Source organism: Eutrigla gurnardus (assembly GCF_963514095.1).
Source record: "Eutrigla gurnardus genome assembly, chromosome: 21".
NCBI classification, from domain to species: Eukaryota; Metazoa; Chordata; class Actinopteri; order Perciformes; family Triglidae; genus Eutrigla; species Eutrigla gurnardus.
The window spans coordinates 17,922,308-17,946,504 of record NC_139932.1 but is presented as its reverse complement, the minus strand read 5'-3'; the positions used below and the strand labels follow the sequence as shown (position 1 = coordinate 17,946,504).

At 43.4% G+C, this 24,197-nt stretch overlaps 2 protein-coding genes across 2 annotated transcripts; both read right to left on the bottom strand.

Annotated features, from left to right (window-relative positions):
* Positions 1-34: 34 nt before the first annotated feature.
* On the bottom strand, positions 35-15,334 carry aldh1l2 (aldehyde dehydrogenase 1 family, member L2). Its single transcript, XM_084039177.1, has 23 exons — positions 15,141-15,334; positions 13,663-13,807; positions 12,009-12,243; positions 8,655-8,820; positions 8,321-8,422; positions 7,547-7,636; positions 7,002-7,136; positions 6,800-6,925; positions 6,610-6,701; positions 6,051-6,198; positions 5,859-5,978; positions 5,655-5,782; positions 5,002-5,152; positions 4,701-4,771; positions 4,403-4,596; positions 3,914-4,007; positions 3,722-3,821; positions 3,484-3,582; positions 3,164-3,329; positions 2,401-2,506; positions 2,105-2,304; positions 122-1,486; positions 35-70 (listed from the first exon to the last, which is right to left on the bottom strand). The coding sequence occupies exons 1-22, from the start codon at positions 15,186-15,188 to the stop codon at positions 1,431-1,433; spliced, it is 2,772 nt and encodes a 923-aa protein (XP_083895303.1). The 5' UTR covers positions 15,189-15,334; the 3' UTR covers positions 35-70; positions 122-1,430.
* Positions 15,335-17,206: 1,872 nt separating this feature from the next.
* Positions 17,207-23,081, bottom strand: samm50l (sorting and assembly machinery component 50 homolog, like). The gene is made up of 15 exons (XM_084039183.1): positions 22,922-23,081; positions 21,800-21,913; positions 21,626-21,727; positions 21,461-21,548; positions 21,126-21,232; positions 20,919-21,049; positions 20,224-20,311; positions 19,979-20,107; positions 19,831-19,902; positions 19,372-19,458; positions 19,180-19,250; positions 19,001-19,068; positions 18,764-18,910; positions 18,396-18,537; positions 17,207-17,965 (listed from the first exon to the last, which is right to left on the bottom strand). Exons 1-15 carry the CDS (start codon positions 22,940-22,942, stop codon positions 17,920-17,922), a joined length of 1,413 nt encoding a protein of 470 aa, XP_083895309.1. The 5' UTR covers positions 22,943-23,081; the 3' UTR covers positions 17,207-17,919.
* Positions 23,082-24,197: the final 1,116 nt, after the last annotated feature.

Here is a 24,197-nt window from a genome sequence, read left to right as displayed (position 1 = left end):
TTTATATATATATTTATATTGCTTAATAATGACAGCAGCAATTAAAATTCAAATCAATGTTTATTTCCCTCTTTATGTGACATTACCAAAAAAACAGCACTTGCTTCTTCGGCCCGGCTGCCTTTTTTACCGATAACGTGATGATGTCATCATCCAGCTGGTGCATCTTTAACGGAAATATAAGTGTCTTAACGTACAGTCTTCCTCTGTCTGACAAAAATATATCAAATAGTTATTTTCCTTCTATCGTTAAAAAAATATTTACAAAAAAATAAAACAAAGTCCAAATCGACAAAAGGAAGAGAGTGAGAGTCTAAAAGGTGAATCCGTCATAATTAACTATTTCTTTTGGGGCAAAATCGTATTATCATACGTCAACGGCTCGCTTCTATAAAAATCATAAAAAATAAGAATGATGATGCGTTTACTGTACTTAAATTAAATCCAGGAGGAAATAATTTAATTAAATCCAACTTGCTTCGGGCTGTTCTGAAGTCAGTCTTCATTAAGACTTTAATAAAATTATGTCTTTTTTTTTTTATGTGTCAAAATGGAAATAACAAGAACACCCTCTGAAAATCTTGTTGACCTCCAGCGCTTTTAACGTCTCATCTTGATGCAGGGTGTGCTGCGTACGCTGTGATGTCACTGTGGGGGCGTGGCCAGAGGCAACACTGCTAGTGTGGAGGATTTAGAGCGATATAGTGTCAAAAAAATGGGAGTATAATTTTCAGAACCGTTTCAGAATGAGCGCTTCATATCCAGCGTTACCTGAAGGTCGCTGCAGTTCTGCAACCTCGCCACTAGATGTCACTAAAACCCCACAAGCTGCTCACAGGTTACTCTTTAAAACAAACTCGAGGTCGACCTGACCACATCCCAACAATCATTACGATGTTGTTTAAAGCTTAAAAAACAACGTTCTGGATATTTGGATTGAAATGTGACTGACCTGAATCTGTTCTCCGTCACCGATAGCTTCAACTACCGGCGTCACGGCAACGCCAAAACTCCACATGAATGCAACACCAGTTATATCTTTGTCTATTTTCTTCCCCAAAAGGAAGCATGAAGGTAACGAGTGAGGATTAACATGACTGATGATGGCAGGAACAGCTTTCAGCTTCAAAATGGCATTTTAACGTAAAAAAAATGTGCATTCATGAAACCGACGATCCCTTCAGGCTCCGACTCGGGTTTTTAACATGTAGATACACAGACCGGTAAAAAACACACAACGTTCCTCCATGATGGGATCTGTTTTGTTTTTTTTAAACACAGGAAGTCAAGAAAAGACTCCTTCATCCATCACACACTCTCTCTCACACACAGTCTCTCACACACACACACGCGCGCTGAATGAAGTCGGATGTCCAACAGGAAGAGTCCACTTCAGACGGGGGTCAGAGTCTGTTGGGGGTCTCGGGGTCTCAGTACTCCACCGTCACGGCTTTGGTCTTGAGGTATTCCAGCAGAGCGTCCTCTCCTGTAAACCAACATCAAAACCACACATTTACATACATATACATACATTTACATACATATACATACATTGCTAAATCAGATTGCAAAGTATAATTTGATGATGTCATCACCTGCAGGCGTCGTACACGGTAATTGAGTTTTTTTTCCCCTCGCAAATGTATGACTATTAACTCAGAGAATATTAAAAAAAATTTCCTCGTAAATTTGATTTTTTTCTCGTAAAATTTACCACTTAAATGTCAGAAAATATCAGGGTTTTTTCTTTTTTCTTGTAAATGTACGACTTTAATTCCGACAAAAATAATATTTCCTCTCTTTTAAAGCTTGATTTGAATAGTGATGAAGACCTTGATGAAGATCCTGATCATTATAACGAGAAACTTCCTCTAAATAACAACTCATTATTTCCAACGTATGACGTATAATAAATAATGAAGATGTACGATGACTCAGCAGAATTAAGAGTTACGTGATTAATCAAGTCAGTGTTTCTGCCTGTATATAAACCCAACCCTTACAACTAGAGACCTGGCCACGCCCCCTTTTATCCCAATCAATCAATGACACAAATGTTCATTATTTCAAGTGTAACAGACATCGGACCGCCACGCCGACTCACCGAGGTCCTTTCCGAAGCCGGACTGCTTGAAGCCTCCGAATGGCGACGCCACGTCCGTCTTGTTGTAGGTGTTGACGAAGACGGTGCCGGCTTCCAGCCGCTCGCTCACGTACATCGCCTTGTTGATGTCGCGGGTGAACACGCCCGACGCCAGGCCGTACTCCGTGTCGTTGGCCCGCCGCAGCACGCCCTCCACGTCGCTGCCGTGGGAACAGACGGTTAACGGTTAGCAGACGGTTAGCACACGGTTAGCACTCTCGAACAGCAGTCTTTTTTTTTTTCCCGTGGCGACTCACCCGTCTTTGAACTTGGACACGACCATGACGGGGCCGAAGGACTCCTCTTTGGCGAGGAACATGTGATCCTCCACGTCGGTGAACACCGTCGGCTCCATGAAGAAACCTGGAGGGAATCAGCGTAATCGAGGATTAGCTAATGCTAACGACGGCTCTAACTCTAACAACGACACTAACGCTAACAACGACGCTAATGCTAACAACGACGCTAATGCTAACAATGACGCTAATGCTAACAAAGATGCTAACGCTAACAATGAAAGTAACGCTAACGACGACGGTAACGCTAACGACGACGGTAACGCCAATGGCGACTATCTCGAACAAAAACGCAAACGCTAACGACACTAACTCACGACGACACTAACTCACGATGACACTGACGGCGGCGCTAACGCTAACAACGATGCAGACACTAACAATGCTGCTAACGCTAACACCTGCTGAAGACTGAAACGGGACGAAGCAGCCGAAATTTAAAAACCGACACCTAATCCACAGAAAATTAGTAAATCAGAACTTTAAACAAAAAGCCTTTTTTGAAAATGACGTCGGCTAACTTCCTTCTTCAGGACGAGCTCCGTTTATTTTAGCGCCAACATCTCCCTGAAGTTGTATAAAAAAGTAAAATCATGACTCAGCAGAATAACATTCAGTCTACCGAAAATTAAAGACCCGATGCTTCTCTTTGAAGCCGTTAATCCCACTGCTCCTGAACGCACCCTGACTGGACTGAAAAGGAGCCCCGCGGTGTTGGACCCACCTGGCCGGTCCACCTGTTTGCCCCCGTAGACCAGCGTGGCGCCCTCCTTCAGGCCGATCTCACAGTACTCCAGCAGCTTGTCCATGTGGGCCTTGTGGTTCTGGGGACCGTGGTCCGTGGACCGGTCTAGAGGGTCTCCGATCTTCATCTTCTTGAGCTCTTCCACCTTAAGAGTTGAGATGTTTGGAGGCGGGGCTTAACTATGTTTACTTGCTCTAACTGTCACTATCAAACTGAATTATGAGAAGTGGATTTTGGATTATTGCAGAATATAAACCGGATATTGTCTGTATGGATTAGTGTCTTTATTGCTGACTCACCACTCGGGCGATGAAGTCGTCGTGAACGGACTCCTCCACGAACAGACGCCCGGCCGCGATGCAGTTCTCACCTTTGTTGAAATACACGGAGCTCATTCCCTGTGGAATCAGGGATTAAGAGTCCGGTGAACCATGATGACAGACCGGTATGGGAGCCCCCCCAGTGACAAGGGGGCCTCGAACAACCAGCCAGACCAGAACCAGCGTATATAAACCAGTTTTAATAATCTAAGCTCACCATGCGAACAGCTTTGTCCATGTCGCAGTCGCTGAAGATGATGAGCGGCGACTTCCCTCCGAGCTCCAGAGAAACCTTCTTCAGGTTACTGAGCGCACAGCTGGGAATCACAGACAAACAACACAAAGGGGGCGGGGTCAAGGGTCAACCGGACAAGTCGAGGAAAGAGGGGGTGAGTGTGTCGGGTCTTACCTCTTCATGATCTGCTTGCCGACGGGCGTGGAGCCGGTGAAGCCCAGTTTACGGATGTCCGGGTGGTCGGACAAACGCTGCCCCACCATGCCACCTGGTGGAGATTAACGGCATTATTTATTTATTATAAAAAAAAAAAATTATAATTAATTATCATTATTATGTCATCATTTTTAATTAATATATATATACAAATAATAATAATTAATATTATTAATAATAATTAATTATCATTATTATGTCACAATTTTTAATTAATATATCATAATAATTATTATTATATAATAATTCTAAATGATGATATAATAATTTATAATAATTATTATTATATCAAAATAATTATGTAATAATAATGACTATTATATATTTATTCGAAATGATATATTTAATATATATAATAATGATTATTATTATTATTATATTATTATTATTATTATTATTATATAATTATCATTCTATATGAATTCAAAGAAAAGAACAATCCGTCACCTGAGCCCGGTAAGATGTTGATGACGCCTTTGGGGACGCCGGCCTTCACCGACAGCTCGGCGAACTTCAGCGCCGTCAGCGGCGTCACCTGAGCCGGCTTCAGGACCAGCGTGTTCCCGGCGGCGAGGCAGGCGGCGCTCTTCCACGCCAGCATCATGAGAGGATAGTTCCACGGGATGATGATGGCGCACACTCTGACCAGGAAACAACACACACACACGGTGAACACACGCACACACACACACACACACACACACCAGCAGTGACATCACAGCAGGAAGCGGCGACTCCTCCTCACCCGAGAGGTTCCCTCCTGGTGAACGTCAGGTTGCGGTTCGGCCTCGCCTGGTTGATGGGGATCGTCTTGCCCTGCGACACAGAGACGGCGAGGTTGGTTTTTAAAACGCCACGCTGCCGCGCGCGTGTGTAGGTGTGTGCGTGTGTGTGTGCGTGTGTGTGTGTGTGTGTGCGTGCGTGCGTGTGTGCGTGTGTGTGTGTGTGTGTGTGCGTGTGCGTGTGTGTGTGTGTGTGTGTGTGTGCGTGTGTGTGTGTGTGTGTGCGTGTGCGTGCGTGTGTGTGTGTGTGCGTGTGTAACCCACCTGGATCTTGTCACACCAGCCGGCGAAGTAGCGGAAGGTCTGGATGGACATGCCCACGTGGGTCTTCAGGGCCAGCGTGTAGACGGCTCCCGAGTCGATGGACTCGATGGTGGCCAGCTCCTCCTGGTGCTCCTCCATCAGGTCAGCAAGTCTGGGACGGATTATTAGAGATTATTATTATAGGAAACGGCATTTAGAAAGTTATTAAATTATTATAATATATTCTTTCCCAATGTTTGGACTTGACTTGCTCCAATATAATTTTTTTAATATTGTTAAAATAATAATAATAGTGTTATATCATTAATATCACTAATATAACAATATTATAATTATATTAATCTTGCTAAAATAATTAATAATATAATAATAGTGTTAACTTATTAATCTAAACATAAAATAATAATATAACATAATTATATTATTAATATTGCTATAACATTAATAATATAATAATAAGTATAAGATACTATAAGATAATAATATAATAATATCATTATATTATTGCTATTACTATAAAATATAACATAACAATATAATTATATTAATATTGCTATATTAATATAATTATATTGTTATGTTATTAATATAACTATAATATAATAATATAATATATGTAATCCCACTGTAGGCCTCTAGGTGGAGCCACTCACTTGTACAGCACGCTCCCTCGGTCTCTCGGGTTCATCCGGCCCCAGGGTCCGTTATCATACGCCTCTTTGGCGGCGGCCACCGCCCGGTCCACGTCGCCCACCGAGGCGTAGGACACCTTACAGATCACCTGGCCAAGGTCACACACAGGGTCAAGGTCAAGGTCGTTCAAGACCGGAACCGAACGTTGCATTCACGCCACTCACCGATCCGTCCGTGGGGTTGATGGTATCGTAGACTTTGCCGTTTTCCGCGTCCTCGAACCTGCCGTTGATGAAGCACTGGTTGGGCATCTTCAGCGTCATGTTGTTCACGTCTTTGGTCGCCTGCGGAGGAAAACCGCAGCGTTAAAAGCCAAACCGTCACCCGTGAAAGACGCGGTCTTCTCGGAGACTCACGTAGTCGATGAGCAGCTCCTCCTCCTGGTCCTCGCCCCTCAGCCGGCGGACCAACATCTGCATGAAGTCGCCGAAGGTGGTCGCCATGTACACGTCCTCGCTCTGCAGCTGGACGCCGGCGCACTTCTGCTTCACCTCCTCCACCAGCCTGCACGCCGAGATATTATCATCATTATCATTATTATTATTATTATTATCATCATCATCCTGGGAAAAAATATTATCCATATTTATAAAAAACATGTTTTCACCTGAAAACTATCCACCTTTAAAATGGATCACTTTTTGTTTTGTTTTGTTGACTGGCTTTTTTTTACTTCCATACTTTGCGGGAAAATACGTTGTTTGACATAAAAAACAACATGTTTTCACCTGTTCTTCAGTCATAAACACAGGAAAGAAAACTATTTAGATCCAACTTGAAAATTAATCACTATTTTTTAAATGTTTTTTATTAACTTGCTTCTTATGGCTTCCGTAGATTTTGAAATTGACTTGACTAAAAAGGTGGATCACCAGGACCAGACCACTCCGGACCACTACGCCAGCCTCCCCTCACCTCACCACATCCATGGAGGCGGCGCCGGACTTGAAGAAGTCCGTGTCATCCTTGACGGCGGCGACGTTGCTGAGGATCCCCTTCCAGATGTTCTATATTTAAAAAAAAAAAAAAAAATCTCAAATCAGCATCTGCCTCTTGGGGTCACATGTCGGGTTAAAGGTCACGGTGAACGGCGGCGGTGACTCGCCCTGATCTCCTCCGCCGTCTTCTTCTCGTCGTCGGTCAGCTCCACGCTGGAACTCTCCCCGGACGAGAAGTACTTGGAAGCGGCGATCATCTTCCCGTCTTCGAACTGCAGGTTCTTCACCAGGAGCTGTGGACACAGAACCAGGATCAGGTACCGGATCTGATGTGGATCTGATCCTGGATCAGCTGAGTGTTAGACTCACGGCTCGGCCGTCGCTGCCGTACAGCACCAGGCCGTTCTTGGTGACCAGGCCGGGCTGGGACGCCCCCTCCACCTCCAGGGGCTGACCGGCCGCCGCCGCCCCCCCCAGCAGGGACGAGCCGTACAGGGTCACGGGCTGACGGGGGACAGGAATTTAAATACAACTTTATTAGCTAGCAACGGTTTCAAATTAACATTTTAAAATGTATATTTGAATTTCAAAATTGAAATTTCAAAATTTATTTTTTTTTAAATTTTAAAATTTAATTTTTTTTAAATTTTAAAATTAATTTTTTTTTAAATTTTAAAATTTAATTTATTTAAATTTTAAAATTTAATTTATTTAAATTTTAAAATTTAATTTATTTAAATTTTTAAATTTAATTTATTTAAACTTTGAAACTTGAAAAACATTTCAAATTGAATTTGAGTTCTTAAATTTAAAAATTGTATTTGACATGGAACTCCTGGAATACATGGGCACAGAAAAAAAATAAAAACGTGCATGTGCTTGTGTGTGTGTGTGTGTCCTTCCAGGAAACCCACCTGACCATCGATGACGGTCCAGGCCCCGGGGACTTTGTCATGGCCGCGGATCCAGTTGTGGATGGCCTCGGCCGGCTGCGCCAGGTCGACCTGCAGAGACACTCAGGGGTCAGAATACATTCCAGACCTCCAGACCGGGTCGCCCACGTTTTCTGAGAACCCAGAGGGAAACCCGACAGCTGGTTTCCACCAGCCGAGCGACACATGGTCTAAGAATAGCACGTTTAGAAACACTGCGGGGGCGATGGGCTCCAAGCGGCCAATCAGGGAGCAGCTGAGATCGGCCCCGCCTCCGTCTTTTTTAACCTTCAGGCCTCTCGCTATAGAAGATCAATGACTTTATGATAGAAAGAGGTTTAGGAAACGTTGGAATGTTCTTTAATTTAATCCATTTGTTTTAACAACATCACACTTTAAGAGTTAAAGAAATAGGAAGTCAAGAAGCCTTGTAACTGCATCCATCACCCTTTCAAATGGTTTCATTTATTTATTTTCATAAAGAATTAGACAAAGGGAGATGAAAAATGAATAAATATATATATGAATATTAAAATATTAAAATATGTAAACATGTAAATCTTCTGAAAACAGATTTTATTTGAGTTCTTTATTTTCTTGATAATTATTCTAATCTTGCCGTTCATGTATTTTTTTATCTTTCACCTTGGTATTTTATTTATCTTCCCTCCATGAAGCACTTTGTACTCTAGATAAGTGTGTAAATATGAAAACCATACAGATAGACTGACTCGGCCCTTGAGCCAGACCTCTCACCTTGGCGTTGGACTTCTTCTGGATGCCTTCGTAGCTCGCTCCTTCCTCCGTCTGAGGGACTCGAGGGGCTTTCCCATCGGCGATCAGCTGCACCGACTCCACCTGGACATGTGGACAGTGACGCCTCAGTACCGTCGTCCATGACGAGTTCAAACACAGTGCATTATGGGAAACGGTATGAAGATATGCCTCGTTTTTTTGTCTGTGTAATTTTTTGTTTTTCTTCTCGTCGATGTACCAACATTTCACTGAATATTGCCCGCCTTCCCCCGGCTCCGTGTTTTAATAATAATAATAGTTTAATAATACAGATGTGTTACAGATGTGAGGTCACCATGGCCTTGATGCCCTCGGGGAACAGGAAGCGGTTGTAGAGCGCGTCCACGGTGTCGTTGGGCTCCACGCTGCACTCCCTCTGCAGCAGGATCGGACCCGTGTCCAGACCGGCGTCGGCCCAGAACACCGAGAACCCGGCTTTCTTATCGCCGTGGATCAGGGTCCTGGTGACACACACACACACACACACACACACACACAGACACACACAGACACACACACACACACACACACAGAGAGAGAGAGAAAATAAAACCAACCCTGGAGCGCTGCCACAACACACACTTAGATACGGGACATGAAGGAGGACCCTAAACCGGATCAGATAAGAGACCAGATAAAAACTGCTATCAGCTGGAGGGAGTCCCGGCTGCTGATTGGACCAGGAAACAAACAAGTCGGCTACTGAATATATTCACACATTTATATATAACAACATAATGTCTTTAAATGCATTACAGCCAACTAGTTCCAGCCTGATCCACCGTCGTACGACCTGGAAACGTACGAGACGCAGAATAACCGTCCTGCTCCTTTAAATCACCTCTAACCCCTCCAAGGGAGACATGGGGAGCTAAAGCCTTCTTTATGTTTCTACTTTTATCTTATTTTACCATTGTTTTCATTTAAAAAAAGTCTTTGCTTTTCCTATCTTGTCAGAGACTAAAAAGGCAATTTGCTACAACCTGCCACGATGAAACTATTAATGTTGTTATTATAGGTCCTGTCTTGAAATGAAATGAATTACAATTACATCAAACAATCATAGTAAATGTAACCGTTTTACTGAGAATACAAATAAAGTAAAAAAACACAACCATTCCTTCAGATTCAAATGAGTCGCCTGTGTTAAAATGAGGTTTATGGGTCTTATTGTGTCATTCATAAAAGTAGTGTTTTAACGGTTGAAAACAAACTTTACACACTGATAACAGGAAGAGAGATAGTGAAGGCGGGGAACAGATGGGGGGGGGCGAGATAAGAAAACCAGTCTGCAGAAGGTCAAACTGGTTTAAACCTCCTGCTACCGAGACGGATATCAGGACCTGGAAACCAGAGAGGACTCTGGTCTGTGAACCAGCTCCCTCCGTTAGCATTTTAGGACGGTTTACGGCTTAAAATGTCAGAAGAGAAATAAAGAGTTCCCTAAAGTTCCCTAATTTCTTTTTTACAAAGAAGTGAATTTCCATTATTGGAATAATCATATTATATATAATATCATATATAATATTATATTATCCTCATCATTGAGTGACTTGGTAGATCGCCGTCACTGTAAGCAAATAATAAATACAATGAAAAAAATACAGGGAGTAAGTATCACGTAATAAGATTACAAATATGTATTTATAGTTTATTAATGCAGGGAGACCTTATATTATGATTATATTATGATTTAGCTTATTCAAGGCTGTTTTCACAATTTTTAAGAGTTTTGAGCGTATTTTCATCGGGATACTGTCATGAATCCCAAAACCTCTTTAGTTAGTTAGTTAGCTAGTTTCATTTATTGTCCACGGTGTGGAAATTTGTTTTTGGTCTCATAAAAACAACAAGCAGGACAACAACAACAACAACAACAACAACACTTACACACAGACATCTTCAGGGCAAAAAGCAGGACAGCAGTGGCAGTTACATTACAACGCATCAACGGGGCATGGTGTTCAGAGCCCCAGTTGCATTAGGAATAAAGGAATTTTTAAAAATGTTATGATTTGCCCGTGGCACTTTGTAACGTCTACCAGAGGGAAGAAGTTCAAACTCCCTATTGAGGGGATGAGAGGGATCGTTTGCTATTTTGACAGCTTTTTTCCTAAGCACTTCCTCATACATACAACTTAATTGTTTCTGTCTTGTCCCTATGATTTTTGAGGCAAGGTTTACTATTCTCTGCAGCTTGCTTCTTCCTTTAATGTTTAGATTACCGTACCACATTGCCATGTTAAAAGTTAGAATGCCCTCTATCAGGTTCTTATACACTGTTTCCATAATGTGCTTACTCACTCTAAAGGAGTTGAGCTTGCGCAATAGATGTAGACGTTGGTTACAGGTTTTAAAAATATCGTCTGTGTTTTCACTGAAATTTAGGTTACAATCAATATATGTACCTAGACATTTGAACTTGTCTACTACCTCTACAATTTGTCCCCTAATTATAAGGGGCTGCAGGGTCCGTTTCATGAAAAACAAGTTCCTGTGTTTTTGTTACTTTGATCTCTAAGGAACTTTCGTCGCACCACTTCTGGAGAGATGACACATGTGCTCTATATACTTCCTCTCCGACTGTGTCCCCCTTCTTTAATAAGGCAACCAGGGCCATATCATCCGCATACTTAAACAAGAAAACTTTTCCACATCTAATTGGAATTCGTTTGTGTATATGGAAAAAAGTAATGGGGATAAAATAGTCCCCTGCGGGGCGCCAGTATTAAGCACAATGATGTCGGACCGAGTATTATTAACCAGGACCTGTTGAGGACGGTCAGAGAGGAAGTCCCTAACAAGGTGGATAATACCACCGTTTACTCCTATATTGATAAGTCTCTGCAGCAGGATGTGATGTATCTGCATGCTGATAAATGGGGCCCTAGCAAAGTGGGAGGGGGCTTGAAGGTGCTTTGACAGGGTGTGGAACATACTGACAGTTGCGTCATCAGTTCCCCTCTGACTTTTGTAAGCAAACTGGAGATGATCTAAGCTGTTAGAAACCGACGCTGTAATTTGTCTGCTTATAACTTTCTCAAAACATTTTCCTAAAATAGAAGTAAGAGCAATGGGCCTGAAGTCTTTTAATTCAGTAGCTCCTTAATACTAGACAGGCTGGCTACAAGCTCATGTTCATTCAGTGTAATAGGGACATATCCCGAAATGGACCTACACACACTATCACGTTCAGCACTAAAATCATTCTTGTCAAAACGACTGAAAAAGACATTTAGAACGAGGATCATCATGTGTTTATATACCATCCCGCGCCTCAAGGCCAAGCCCCGCCCCCTTCCAGCGCCCCCCGTGTGACCTTCCTTCAGAAAAATGTGGCTGTGAGTTAATACATAACGTGCGTCTGTTCTTCCCCGACGATCCCTCGCCGTCTTTGTGTGAGTGTTGATCGTTGTGACGGCGAGGAATGTGGACGCTCCGTTTACAGCTGTTACGTAACACGTTAACCCCTTCAGTGCAGTCGTTATTCAGTAGTTCATTTATTGGCCTATTTATTCATTTACTGTTGTTTCTTTATTATTATGGCACTCTTATGGCTCCATAAATCTGCTGCTGCTTCCTCATGATAGTCTGGTATCAGTCTGTGATCACAGATATTCTACGTGAAGATAATACCCCCCCCCCTCACCAGTTGATGGCCGAGGCGCCGCGGTGCAGCGGCAGGATGGAGGGGTGGTAGATGATGGAGCCGTGCTTGGGCTCGTCGATGACGTTCATGGGGATGAACTGGGAGCAGAAGGGCATGACGTTGAGCTCGGCGCCCACCGCCTTGTAGGCGTCCACCACCTCGGGGAGGGGCTTCCCCTTCACCCGCCACCGCGGGAACTTGAACACCGGCGTGCCGTCCTTCTCCGCCGCCGCCGCTGGAAACAGGAGAGTTCACCGGTAATTCATACATATTCAGGGCTCCTACACCTTTTCAAAGTCACATTCAAGCACTTTACAAGCACTTCAAGGTGCATTTCCATGCTTTTCCAGCCCCTTCCAGCTGTGGTAAACTCCATCTTTGTACCAATCCAATGGTCGGTATTCAGTCTACTTATTATGTCACTTGTTCATCACATTAAATGAGATGTTATTGTCCTCTAAACAACCAACATGATGTTTGGAGACAGCTTTTTACAGAAGGACCACAAATGAAAGGAAAACTAATTCCACTAACAGATCCACAGAAATATAATCACCAACTATTTTCATCATCTGTTCATCATCAAAAGTCATTTTTCATAAAGAAATGTCAGAAAATGCTGTTTTCAGTCCCTCAGATATGGAGATCTTCTTTTCTCTGTTCTATCATAGATGTCATCACATACAACACACATTTCAAGACCTTTAGTCTAAATCCAAGCACTTGAAAACCTTGAAAACACCACACTAAATTTCCAGCACCCGTAGCAACCCTGCATATTGTTACTAATATTAGTTACTAATAACTAATAGGAACGCCTCCTTTTCACCTTTTATTTGCTTGTTTTAATTATTCTGTTTTTATATAATTATGTACGAGCAGAGCAGCGCTACATAATTACCTCCGTGTTACCAAAGAAGTCAAAACGTATCGTAAACGTCCCGCGATCGACGGTACGATCCATCAGGTCACCTGATCCTCTCAATTAATCAACAGATGAGCAGGAATGTGCAGGAGGATGACAGGCAGAGGTCAAAAGGTCAGCCGGTGGTGATGCCACTTCCCAGAAAAAAGATTGCATCACGCCGACTGTAGACTTTTCCACCTCAGAGCTGCATCTCCGGGGGCGCTACCCCCCCCATGCGGGGCCCCTACCCCCCCCATGCGGGGGCCTACCACCCCCCCCATGTGGGGGCCTACCACCCACAAAGACAATGGGGTCACTATCCCGCGGCTAAACCAGGATAAAGGCCCGTCTTTGTGCAGGACTGTGGAGTCAACACGCATCCACCTCGGCTGGTACGGAGGCCCAGAGGTGCCAAGATTAACTTTATTATTATCTTATTACTCCTTTGCTTTTCAGGTAATTTGTCTGTCTGAGATATTTATACACGAGGAGAAATATATTCTATATTCGGAGTCCTCCTCGTTGCCACGGAGACGGTGAGGTCATCAAGGTTTGTGGTCAGAGACCATCAGTCAGCTGTCATAACAGACCTGTACTTACTGTACCTAAGTAGAATTCACAGGTATTTGTACTTTTACTTTTCCTCCCGACAAGTTAAAACTAATATCTGTACTTTCTCATAAACAGACATGTCCTTCATAGGTAGACCTCCGACTTGTTTTTACTCCGTAGGTTGCGTGAACTCACCCAGCGGGTCGGCCTTGCCGTCCTTGTCGGGGACCGTGAACACGCCCACGACCTTGTGACCCTGCTTCCTCAGGTTGCTGTACACCTCCTGGCCGAACAGACTCTGGCCGATGATGGCGACTTTAAGCTTATTCTGGTAATAATTCTGGAAAGGAGAGAAAAAAAACATGGAAAAAAACATCAGTTTTTGGAAACACCGTCAACTTATTCAGAGCTAGCTCGTTTTTACGAAAACCTGAAGCATTCCTCCGCTAGACCGGTTCCTTTGAGCAACCGGAAACCAACCAACCGGACCGAGACCACAGGTCGCAAAAGAAATAAATACAAATAATGTAAAGCAGCAACAGTTGACGTGTTCCGTTTAAAGACACACATCCGATCAGTACAGGACCATAATGTACTAAATGAACATCGTGCTGGATTGAAGAAGACTTGAAACTAGAGATTGAGACCATAAACTCATGTTTACAATGTTTACTGAGATAATACATCAAGAGAGAAGTAGGACCATTTTCTCATAGACTTCTATACAACCAGAGAGGAGTCGCCCCCTGGTGGCCAGCAGAGAGAAGTAGGACCATTTTCTCATAGACTTCTATACAACCAGAGAGGAGTCGCCCCCTGGTGGCCAGCAGAGAGAAGTAGGACCATTTTCTCATAGACTTCTATACAACCAGAGAGGAGTCGCCCCCTGGTGGCCAGCAGAGAGAAGTAGGACCATTTTCTCAGAGACTTCTATACAACCAGAGATGAGTCGCCCCCTGGTGGCCAGCAGAGAGAAGTAGGACCATTTTCTCATAGAAATCTATACAACCAGAGCAGAGTCGCCCCCTGGTGGCCAGCAGAGAGAATGACCGTTTAAAGGCACTTTAGCACTGGCTTCACTTCTCAGAAGCCCTCCTTACTGAAAACAGTTGAGAGGGGTGGGGGTTCAGAACTCCCAGAGTCCTTCCCTGGCCCCCTATCAGCCGTTTAGTACTTTGGTCAGGAAGCAGGTCTGAGACCAGCTATTGGCTGACAGGGAGCACAGCTCCAAATCCAGACCGGGTCTGCAGCAGCACATGTGTCGCGGAAGAACGTGTCGGGTTTCCCCGCGGCCCCCCTTCCGTGCTCCACGGGTCCCGTTACCCTGCAACGTGCATTCAAAGACCCGGATCCAAAGCGACCACCTTTACGGTCAGGTAGCTGTCGTGCTGGACTCTGTCGCCCCCCCTGCCCCCCTACAGCCCTGCAGGATCGGGTCTAAGCCGTGCCGGAGCTGATGCAACTCCTCCAGATCCTGTACAGTAGATCCAGAGAGGGGGGGGGGGGGGGGGGGGGGGGGAGGGGGGAGTAACGTGGCAACTGGCACCGAATCACCCCCCCATCATCATGCATGAAAATAACAAGGCAGCGAAGACCTGGACGCGAACCGGACCCGGCAGCCCCTCCACCGGGACGCGGATCCGCGTCCTGCGGCGACATGCATCGTTACTCACGGACGAGCTGGAGAATCTCCTTAAGACTTGACTCGCCGTCCACAACATGATGGCGGTGCTTTTCTTTATACGTTTATATTTAAAAAAATGTATTAGAATCCAAATGTTGGTCGCGCGCTGCTGGCCACGCGCACACACACACGTACACCTGTCTCTCCGTGTGTGTGACTGAGAAGGAGCGGCGGAGCTACGGGGCTCGGCGCGGCTTATAGACGAGCCTCGGCGGGCGCGAGGACGTGCTGCTGGCGTACGTGCGCGGTCACGCGGCGACTACTACTACCACCACCTCTCCGAGAGCGCGTGGGAATCTTTACTGTCACATATACTGTAAATCTACATTTTCAAACCATAAACCTTCAACTCTTATTTCTTTAAAACGAATTCAAACAAAACAAATCTTATATTTAAAAAAACGCCTAAAAAACACATTTATTTATGTTTTTGTTTATGTTTACCACCCTGTTTGTTATTGATTCATAAATAAAAAGGTAAAACAAATAATCGTAAATTCAAGTTAACTGAATGATGATGTGATTGAATACAATTTTAATACAAAATAATAATAAAAAATTATTGAAATAAACATTTAAATAAATAATATGATAATAAAACGTATATAATTAACACATAAACTAAAAACTCCATACACAAGATAAAAGCATCTTCATATTGTTAATATTCATGCCAAACAAATGACTATAAGACCAATATGAGAACTCGTCCTACACATTTATATTTCCTTGAGCTGTAAATGAATATAGATTTAGCTAAACCTCTGTAGTCTAATAAATGTAACTTTAATGTAGCCGTGACATGCAACTTATAATCTGTTTCTGCACATTTCTATCCAGACATAGCAGTGAAATGCTTGTTTACCTTGTTCAGCTTCTTCACTTTGAGCTGGTTTTTCTGTGAATGAACATCGAGAACAATAACAGAATAATGTAATGTTTCATAGTCGGCCAACGAAGCGGATTCAGACTGAAAATGATTTACAAGTATTTAAATAAAGTTACCTTCTGCACCATCATCATGGTAAAGACTGAGTTTAAGACCACTTTTATTTTTACAATATATTGTCCACCAAACAATGACCTTTACTTATGAGCTTTTTTTATTTTATTTCTAGAGATCAATTAATTATTATTTAATTCATAAAGGAAATTATTTTCATTTATATTTTTATTATAATATATAATTTAATACTATATATTATATTTTTATTATTATAACATTTAATTATATATATCAAAATAATAATATATAATTTAATTATATATAACAATCATATATTTTTATAATAGAATATAGTGAATTATAATATATATATTTACTTAAATTATTTTAATATAATTATGAAATCAATATAATTAAATAACATTTAATAATATTTATATTATAATATAATATATAATTCTATTTATATTATGAATTATTTTAACTCCTAATTTAAGAAAACATGTATTGTTTTATGTGTATATCTGAGCTGGTTCTGTGGTGGAAAATTAACCTGGAAGGTCAAAGGTTGTGGGCAGACGGGTCTAAATTAACCCCAACACTTAACCCCAAAAGCCCAAAGGCTCTGGTCCACATCGGTCTATATTTAGTGACACTGGAAGAAAGTTTCCGAGGTGTTCTTCTGAACCTTTTTTTTTTTTTTACTTTACAGATAACCTTCTGAGTAGTTTTATTCCAGCTTCACCTCGGCAGCTGCTCAGACTCCCACACAGAACAGAACCAGCTCTGATCAAACACCCACCGGCACCATCCACACTCAACTGCCCCGAGCAGGTTCACCGGAGCAAAGGTTCAACCGGCTCACGACCTGCACACACACACACAAACACACACACACAGCAGCTTCCCTGCAGCTCAAAATCAACCCTGTAGACCTGATGTTAGAAAAGGCCACAAATTAAAAGTTCTTATCTCCTCCTGACAGACGGAGAGGATTTGGTCCAAACTTAAATTCAAGGAACAGAAATGAATGAAGGATTCAGAACGGATTCCTGCTGATTCAGTGAATGTGAATGTGACAGAAAGCAGACGGGACCCACACGAGCCACTAGGGGGAGCAGCTGTGATTTATTTGTGAATAGATTCAACAACATCAAAAAGAGGACTAACTATAAGAGCACTGGTGGTGGATGATGCTCAGGAAGGGGGGGGGGGGGGTGTTAGGGGTCTAGGAGTTCCCACCTCCAGAGATCAAACACACAAAAAAACGACTTTGGCATGAGGGTTCGATTCCCCTTCGTACGCCTGCTGCTTATGATTTCCCTTGGGGGTTCATTCCTTCATCATCATCATCATCATCATCATCACGTGAGAAGAAGAGTGAACGACGTGGTCGTGCTCCTGGAAGGCAAAAACGAGGGAGCATGCCCAATAAAAAGAAAAACAAAATCTCTTAACATTCTGGGAAATAACTGACTTTGTGTCGCGGCAGGAAAACGGCGAGGGTGATGATGTCACTGAGAGACGACCTTGTTTTCTACAGACGAGGTGCCAGCGTTGCAGAATCCAAACCAGAGAGGAAAAGCAGCTCTACGCTCAAACCATGACTCAGCAGTCTCACCGAGGAGAATATGACGTGTTTCACCATGATGGCGGTTTGTGAGCCTCCATCGGGGTTTTGATTCGCCGTTTTTCAGCGCTGGCACTTTGTCCTTGGAAGAAAGACCTGGAAACCCCGCGGTGGTGTTAACAGGCGCTACACGACTACATTACAGGTGACAAACAACAATTCCTTCTCAACATGGCGGCCTCCTGTGTGATGTCACAGGAAACGAATCCCAGCGCCGAACTGGACACCGTCGCATATCCTGAGAGAGAGAGAGAGAGAGAGAGAGAGAGAGAGAGAGAGAGAGAGAGAGAGAGAGAGAGAGAGAGAGAGAGCACATGTGATATTTTTGTAATACAGGAAGAAAAAATGTCCACATTTTGATGTAAAAATAAGAAAACATTATTTTTCATGAATTGTACAGGAAATCTAAAAAGGGTCAAAAAAGATTTCATCTCAACTTTAAAGCAGCAATAAAAGCAGAGCCAGATAGTTTTCTCCCTTGTGAAAACCTGGTGCCGACATTACCCACAATGCAACACACCTCAGACACATCAGTGTGGTGAAAGAGTCAGGTGTGTTAGGCTATTTTCAGCTGTCGTAGCAGTGAAACGAAATAAAGCACATGGGTAAGGTGTCGGGTGGCGTGGAGGCGGGGCTACATCGGTAAGGTGTCGGGGAGGCGGGGCTACCTGTCTCCGCTCTGAACTCCCATCGGGACGCAGTAGTTGAGCTCCAGCCGGGCGATGTTGCCGAGCCGCAGCACGATGCCGGCGCCGTACGACCAGCGGAGACACTCGGCCAGCTTCTGCAGGTGAGCCCGGGGCCCGTCACCTGAACACACACACAAAATTATAATTAAATAACAATAAAATAAATTTAATAAATATTAAATTAAATTAATATTGAATTAAAATGAAATAAAAATGAAAATAAAATTATAAATAAATAAAAATGAAATAAAAATGAAAATTAAATAATAAAATAAACAAAATTAATATTATATTAAAATAATTCTGAGCTCCTGAACGGATCTGGTCCCGGGTTCTGGTCTACCCACCGTAGTTGAGGTTGCACAGGTTTCCCGCGTTGAGGAAGAAGTGCGTCCTGAAGAGGTCTCCGAAGCCCCCCTTGCCCGGTCTGAAGGGCAGCGGAGTGTAGAGGTGCAGACCGCCGGCCCAGTACGCCTCCCCGCCCAGATAGTCACCTGGAGACACAGAGAGAGACGGCATCAGACCAGAGACTCGATCACAGCTGATCGCTGCTCCTAAATCCTGATTTAAGTTTGGGATTCTACCTTCACTCTGAGGCCCGATGCTGTACATCCCGAACCCCCGAACACTGGTGGGACCCCCGAGGTAAAACCTGGACACAATCAGACACCAGTGTAATAATAATAATAATAACAATAATACATTTTAAATGCTTTGCATTGAGATCCATGTCTTCATCAGAAGAAGTGATGAATCCTCGTACCGGTCGGCGATGCAGGACGGCTGAGCTCCGATGGGACAGAGCATCCCCCCCCACAGAGAAGCAGACAACACCTGAGAGACACAGCAGGGCGTCATGAACGTTTAGTGCAGCGGTATCGCCCTCTGGTGGTTCTGTGACGCAACTGCATCATCTAAGAACAACACATTGAACAGGTTCTGTTCTTGGTCTCACCGAGTCCCAGAAGAGCCGCCTGTTGAGCTGCAGCTCAAAGTCCTCCTTCAGGAAGCTGGCGTCTCCGCCGGTGTATCCGGCCAGCTCCTGCAGGGGACAGAAGGGGACAAAAGGGGACAGAAGGGGACAGAAGGCTTATTTTTGTCTTTTTTCAGCACTTTTTGACAATAAACTTATTGTAAGTCGCCTTGGACAAAAGCGTCTGCTAAATGACCTAAATCTAAATCTTTTTTATTACATTTTTTACTGAAAAACTGAAAACGAAATTGGAGTTTCTTTTTTTTTTAAATGACATACATACACACATACAGAAATATAAGTGAAAGACAAGAATAAAAAGTAAAAATGGACCAGATTTTTTCAGCATTTTTTTATAGATATGACTGTAAAACGTAATAATAAATGAGAAACTGACTACCTGTGTAAAATGTTCCTCGAGGTGCATACGAGCAGACGTACCTGGTTGATGCGGAGTAACGCTCCTCTGCTCGGGAAAATGGCTGAATTCCTGGAGTCGACCGACACGGTGTGCTGCAAACAAACGACACAGGAGTTCAGCAACGTTTCATCAGAGACGCGATGATGTCATCGTGGGCGCAGGTCGTACCGAGAGGGCGGACTTCAGCGAGTGTCCGCTCTCCTCCCGGACGGCGAAGGAGGCGCTGCGGGCCAGGCAGCCGAGCTCCCGCCACACGCCCTCCCACTTCAGCGTGTGATTGGTCACGCCGAGAGGAAACTGCAGGAGGACACAAATAAAACACAACTCAGGACTCATTAAACTTTAAATACATGTAATAAAGTATTCATCCTCTCTTTATGCTGGTTGATTGTTTGAAATATAAACACACTTACATTGAGTTCTGCAGACATGCCTCTGTCGGTCTCCTTCAAGGAGCTCCAGGGAAACTGACCGGTGACCTTGTAGGCGTTGAGCGTGAGACTGAAACAGAGAAAACACCCGAAACACATCATTTCCAGGTGCATTTCCATGCTTTTCCAGCACCTTCCAGCTGTGGTAAACTCCATATTTGTATCAATCCAATGGTCAGTATTCAGTCTACTTATTATGTCACTTGTTCATCACATTAAATGAGATGTTATTGTCCTCTAAACAACCAACATGATGTTTGGAGACAGCTTTTTACAGAAGGACCACAAATGAAAGGAAAACTAATTCCACTAACAGATCCACAGAAATATAATCACCAACTATTTTCATCATCTGTTCATCATCAAAAGTCATTTTTCATAAAGAAATGTCAGAAAATGCTGTTTTCAGTCCCTCAGATATGGAGATCTTCTTTTCTCAGTTCTATCATAGATGTCATCACATACAACACACATTTCAAGACCTTTAGTCTAAATCCAAGCACTTGAAAACCTTGAAAACACCACACTAAAATTCAAGTGTTTTCAAGGATTTCCAGCACCCGTACCAACTCTGAAAATGACAAAATGACCCTTTAACGACTCATTCGCTGTGGATGAGGAGAGGCTACGTGTTGGGATTTGTCCCGCCCCTCCTCCGCTGTGATTGGCCGACATACTTGCGTTCAAAGTGTCCGGGCTGAGGCTTGAAGAAGGAGAGGCCGTAGGACGTCTCCTTGGTCCCGTAGGAGAACTGGAAGGTGAGCTTCTCTGCCCGGCCGAACATGTTGGGCAGCTTCAGACCCAGAACCTGCAGGACCGGAGGAATCCTGTTAGCTGATTGGCTGAGGGCGACTTCATGACGTTAGAGTGGCCGTTACTCTCACCATGCTTCCTTCGTTGTTGCCAACCATGGTGTTGTAGCTTCCTGTCAGCCTCTTGACCTCCGTCACCTCGAAGGTCACGTCCAGACCGTTGGGCAGAGCGTCCGACCCTGAGGACAGACAGCCAATCAGGGGGGAGAAGGGTTGTTTTGGTTATCCAATAGGAGAACATCAGTTATGTACTAGAAAATCTGGTGCTAAATATATTTATTTTATTGGTTTCATTTGTTAAACTATTTTGTTGTTTTTTGTTTGGTTTCGCCAACCGCCATTATAATAAGAAGAAGAAGAGGAAGAAGAAAAAGTAGAAGAAGAAGAGGAGGAGGAGGAGGAGTCACCTTCAGACGTGTCGATGAGGACCTCCACCTCCTTGAAGACGCCGAGGCGGAGCAGCTTCTGTCTGGCGACGTGAGATTTCTTCATCACCTGTAAGGAAGACAGAACGGAGCTCGTTTACTCGGGTCGGGGAGCCAGAAAGACGCCTCGACGCCGTCAACACTCACGTCGATGAGGTTCTTGGCGTGGAAAACCTCCGAGATCTCGTAGCCCAGCAGATCCTCTTTGGTTCTTCCGAGACCCTGGATGTTGACGTGTTGGACGACCACCTGCAATCAGAGACGCCATCGGTTTCCTGTCTCTACCTGACAATAACATGGTGATATAGGAGCCACACTCACGTCCTTGTTCTCCAGGATCTCCTGCTTGGACTCCTGCTCCGGCTCCGGAGGCTCCACCAGGTCGTCGGGGTGGACGCCCAGGTCCCGGCCGTGCATCGGGAGGGGATCCAGACTCTGCACACACAACACACAAATGTGTACCAGCGGCAGGTGGGCGGGGCTTAGGTTTGGTCACGCATTTTCTCATTTTACACCTTAAAAATGTTTTCGGACAACATTTGAGGTGAGACATAGGCAACGCAGTAACAGGATCCTGATTCATATTTGATGAACCCCGCCTAGTTTGATCTGAAGCCACAAGCTGATTGGCTGCTGTGAAAGACACCCCTCCTCTCTGATTGGTTGTCTTCTTTCTATTAAGAGACTTAAAAGGATGCAGAGGAACCCGATTATTTGCATCCGTCTCGTGTTCTACTGTCCTGACATAGTGACAGTTTGAGCAAATCTATTATTTTTAAATAAAAACACCCACATATGACATCAGTTTATATGGCACCTTTAAAAAGCGGGGCAGGGGAATGAATGGGTGCTTTGAGACCGGAACCAGCCAGCGAGTGTGTGATGTCCTACTGTCAGTGAATGTCACTGGCCATGGTGAGTCCCGGGGGCAGGAGGGTCGACTTGTGTTTACGTTATAACGTAAATGACATTGGTGTAGTAGACTCATATATATACATATATACATATACATATATGTATATGTATATATACATATATATATGTATATATATATATATATATATATATATATATATATATATATATATATATATATATATATATATAGTTTGCTTGTTGTAAGATGACGACAGGGGTAAATAACTCCGCTACAGCGAATTAAACCCATTTTTCGGGGCCTTTCACACGTTTTCTCGTGGTGTGTAAAAACCCGTGTGGAAGCACCGCATTATATTACAGATTTATGACATTTAAATGTAAAATATGTGTTCGGCAGCGTTTAATAATGTCTGGAGGACAACGTTGCGTCGTTTTTCGCCGGTAAACACGTTCGCCGTGTGTGACGGTACATCGAGTACCGATGCTAGCGGACCGGACTCGGCAGGGAGGTCATGGTCAAACCCCCCCAGAAAGACGACCTGTCCGGGGAGAAAGCCGGTTTACCTTCGCGTGGACGGCCCCCATGGTTCCTCTCCGCTCCTAGAAGCCTCTTCGGTCGGGTTAATCCGCGTCGCACACGGCGGGAGAGTGACAAACGAGAGAGGCTACTTTCTCCGGCACCAATCCCCCTTCAAGGGAGACGCCATGACAGTCGGTGACGAGAATCTCGTGCTGCGTTCATGAACTAACCATCCGCGATGTAACCGGAAACGTACTCGGGTTTTTTGGCGTTATGTTTCGCGACACGCAGCAGAAAATGTAAAAGGCAGGTAGTAGGAGAGCTGCACAGGTAGAGGGGGAACTCATCTGATTGTTTGTACCTCTGTCGCTGTACGGTGATGCTAAAAACCACAATGTCCCATGAAGTCTCTCTCCTGTCCATTTTGTGTAGCGTTTTTAAACGCATCACCCTCTTCCTGTCTTCTCTCTGATTGGTTGGAAGTGAAAGTGGGCGGGACAGAAACGTGAAGGAGTGTCCTCCAGCAGATGGTGGTGTCTTCTTTTTTCATTCATTCCTCAGATTTCAGATCAGTTTTATGTACAATATATGGTTTAGACTGAGGAGACGCTTGGTTTCTGTCTGTAATGTCTGTCTGTGAAACTATTAAAAGGGCATTAAAATGATTGAAACATGTTAGTCAATATATGGTTTTATTGTATTCATTCACAGAGACAATAATCACACAGCATTGGAAACATACAACGTACAAACATAACCGCAGGGAATCAGAATATAGCTAGAACACATAAATTAGTTTGTAAAAATGTTATATAGGGTACACAGGTCCAGGGTTTTAATAGCTTTTTTGTTTTTAGAATTTAAAATTGACTTAATGTATAGTTTGGATTAATTTTTGAATCCCCGTAGTGACCTCATTTATTTATCCAAGACTTTATATCTAAGAAAAAACATTTTAGTAAACTTTGTGCTCTTTTTGTTCTGTTCCTTTATTCTGTTTTTATTTTTGTTTTACTCTGTGAATGGAAAGTGCATTACAAATAAACTGTATTATTATTATTAAAAATAGTTTGCAGATATCAAGAACAAGTGCAAAATTCACACCAATAAATTACCTGAAGGGAGGCAATAAAAGGGAATATTGTTGTCATTTAACTGTAAGCTCATTTTAAAAGGGTTAAAACACAATATTGATTTTGAAATTAAATAATTTTTTAACAGTTTTTCAGTTAAAATTATTAGTCATAAAATATTCCAAGGTTGTGTACAATGCTATAACAACTGGTTATCAATTCTTTAACCCTGATTTACAACCACTAG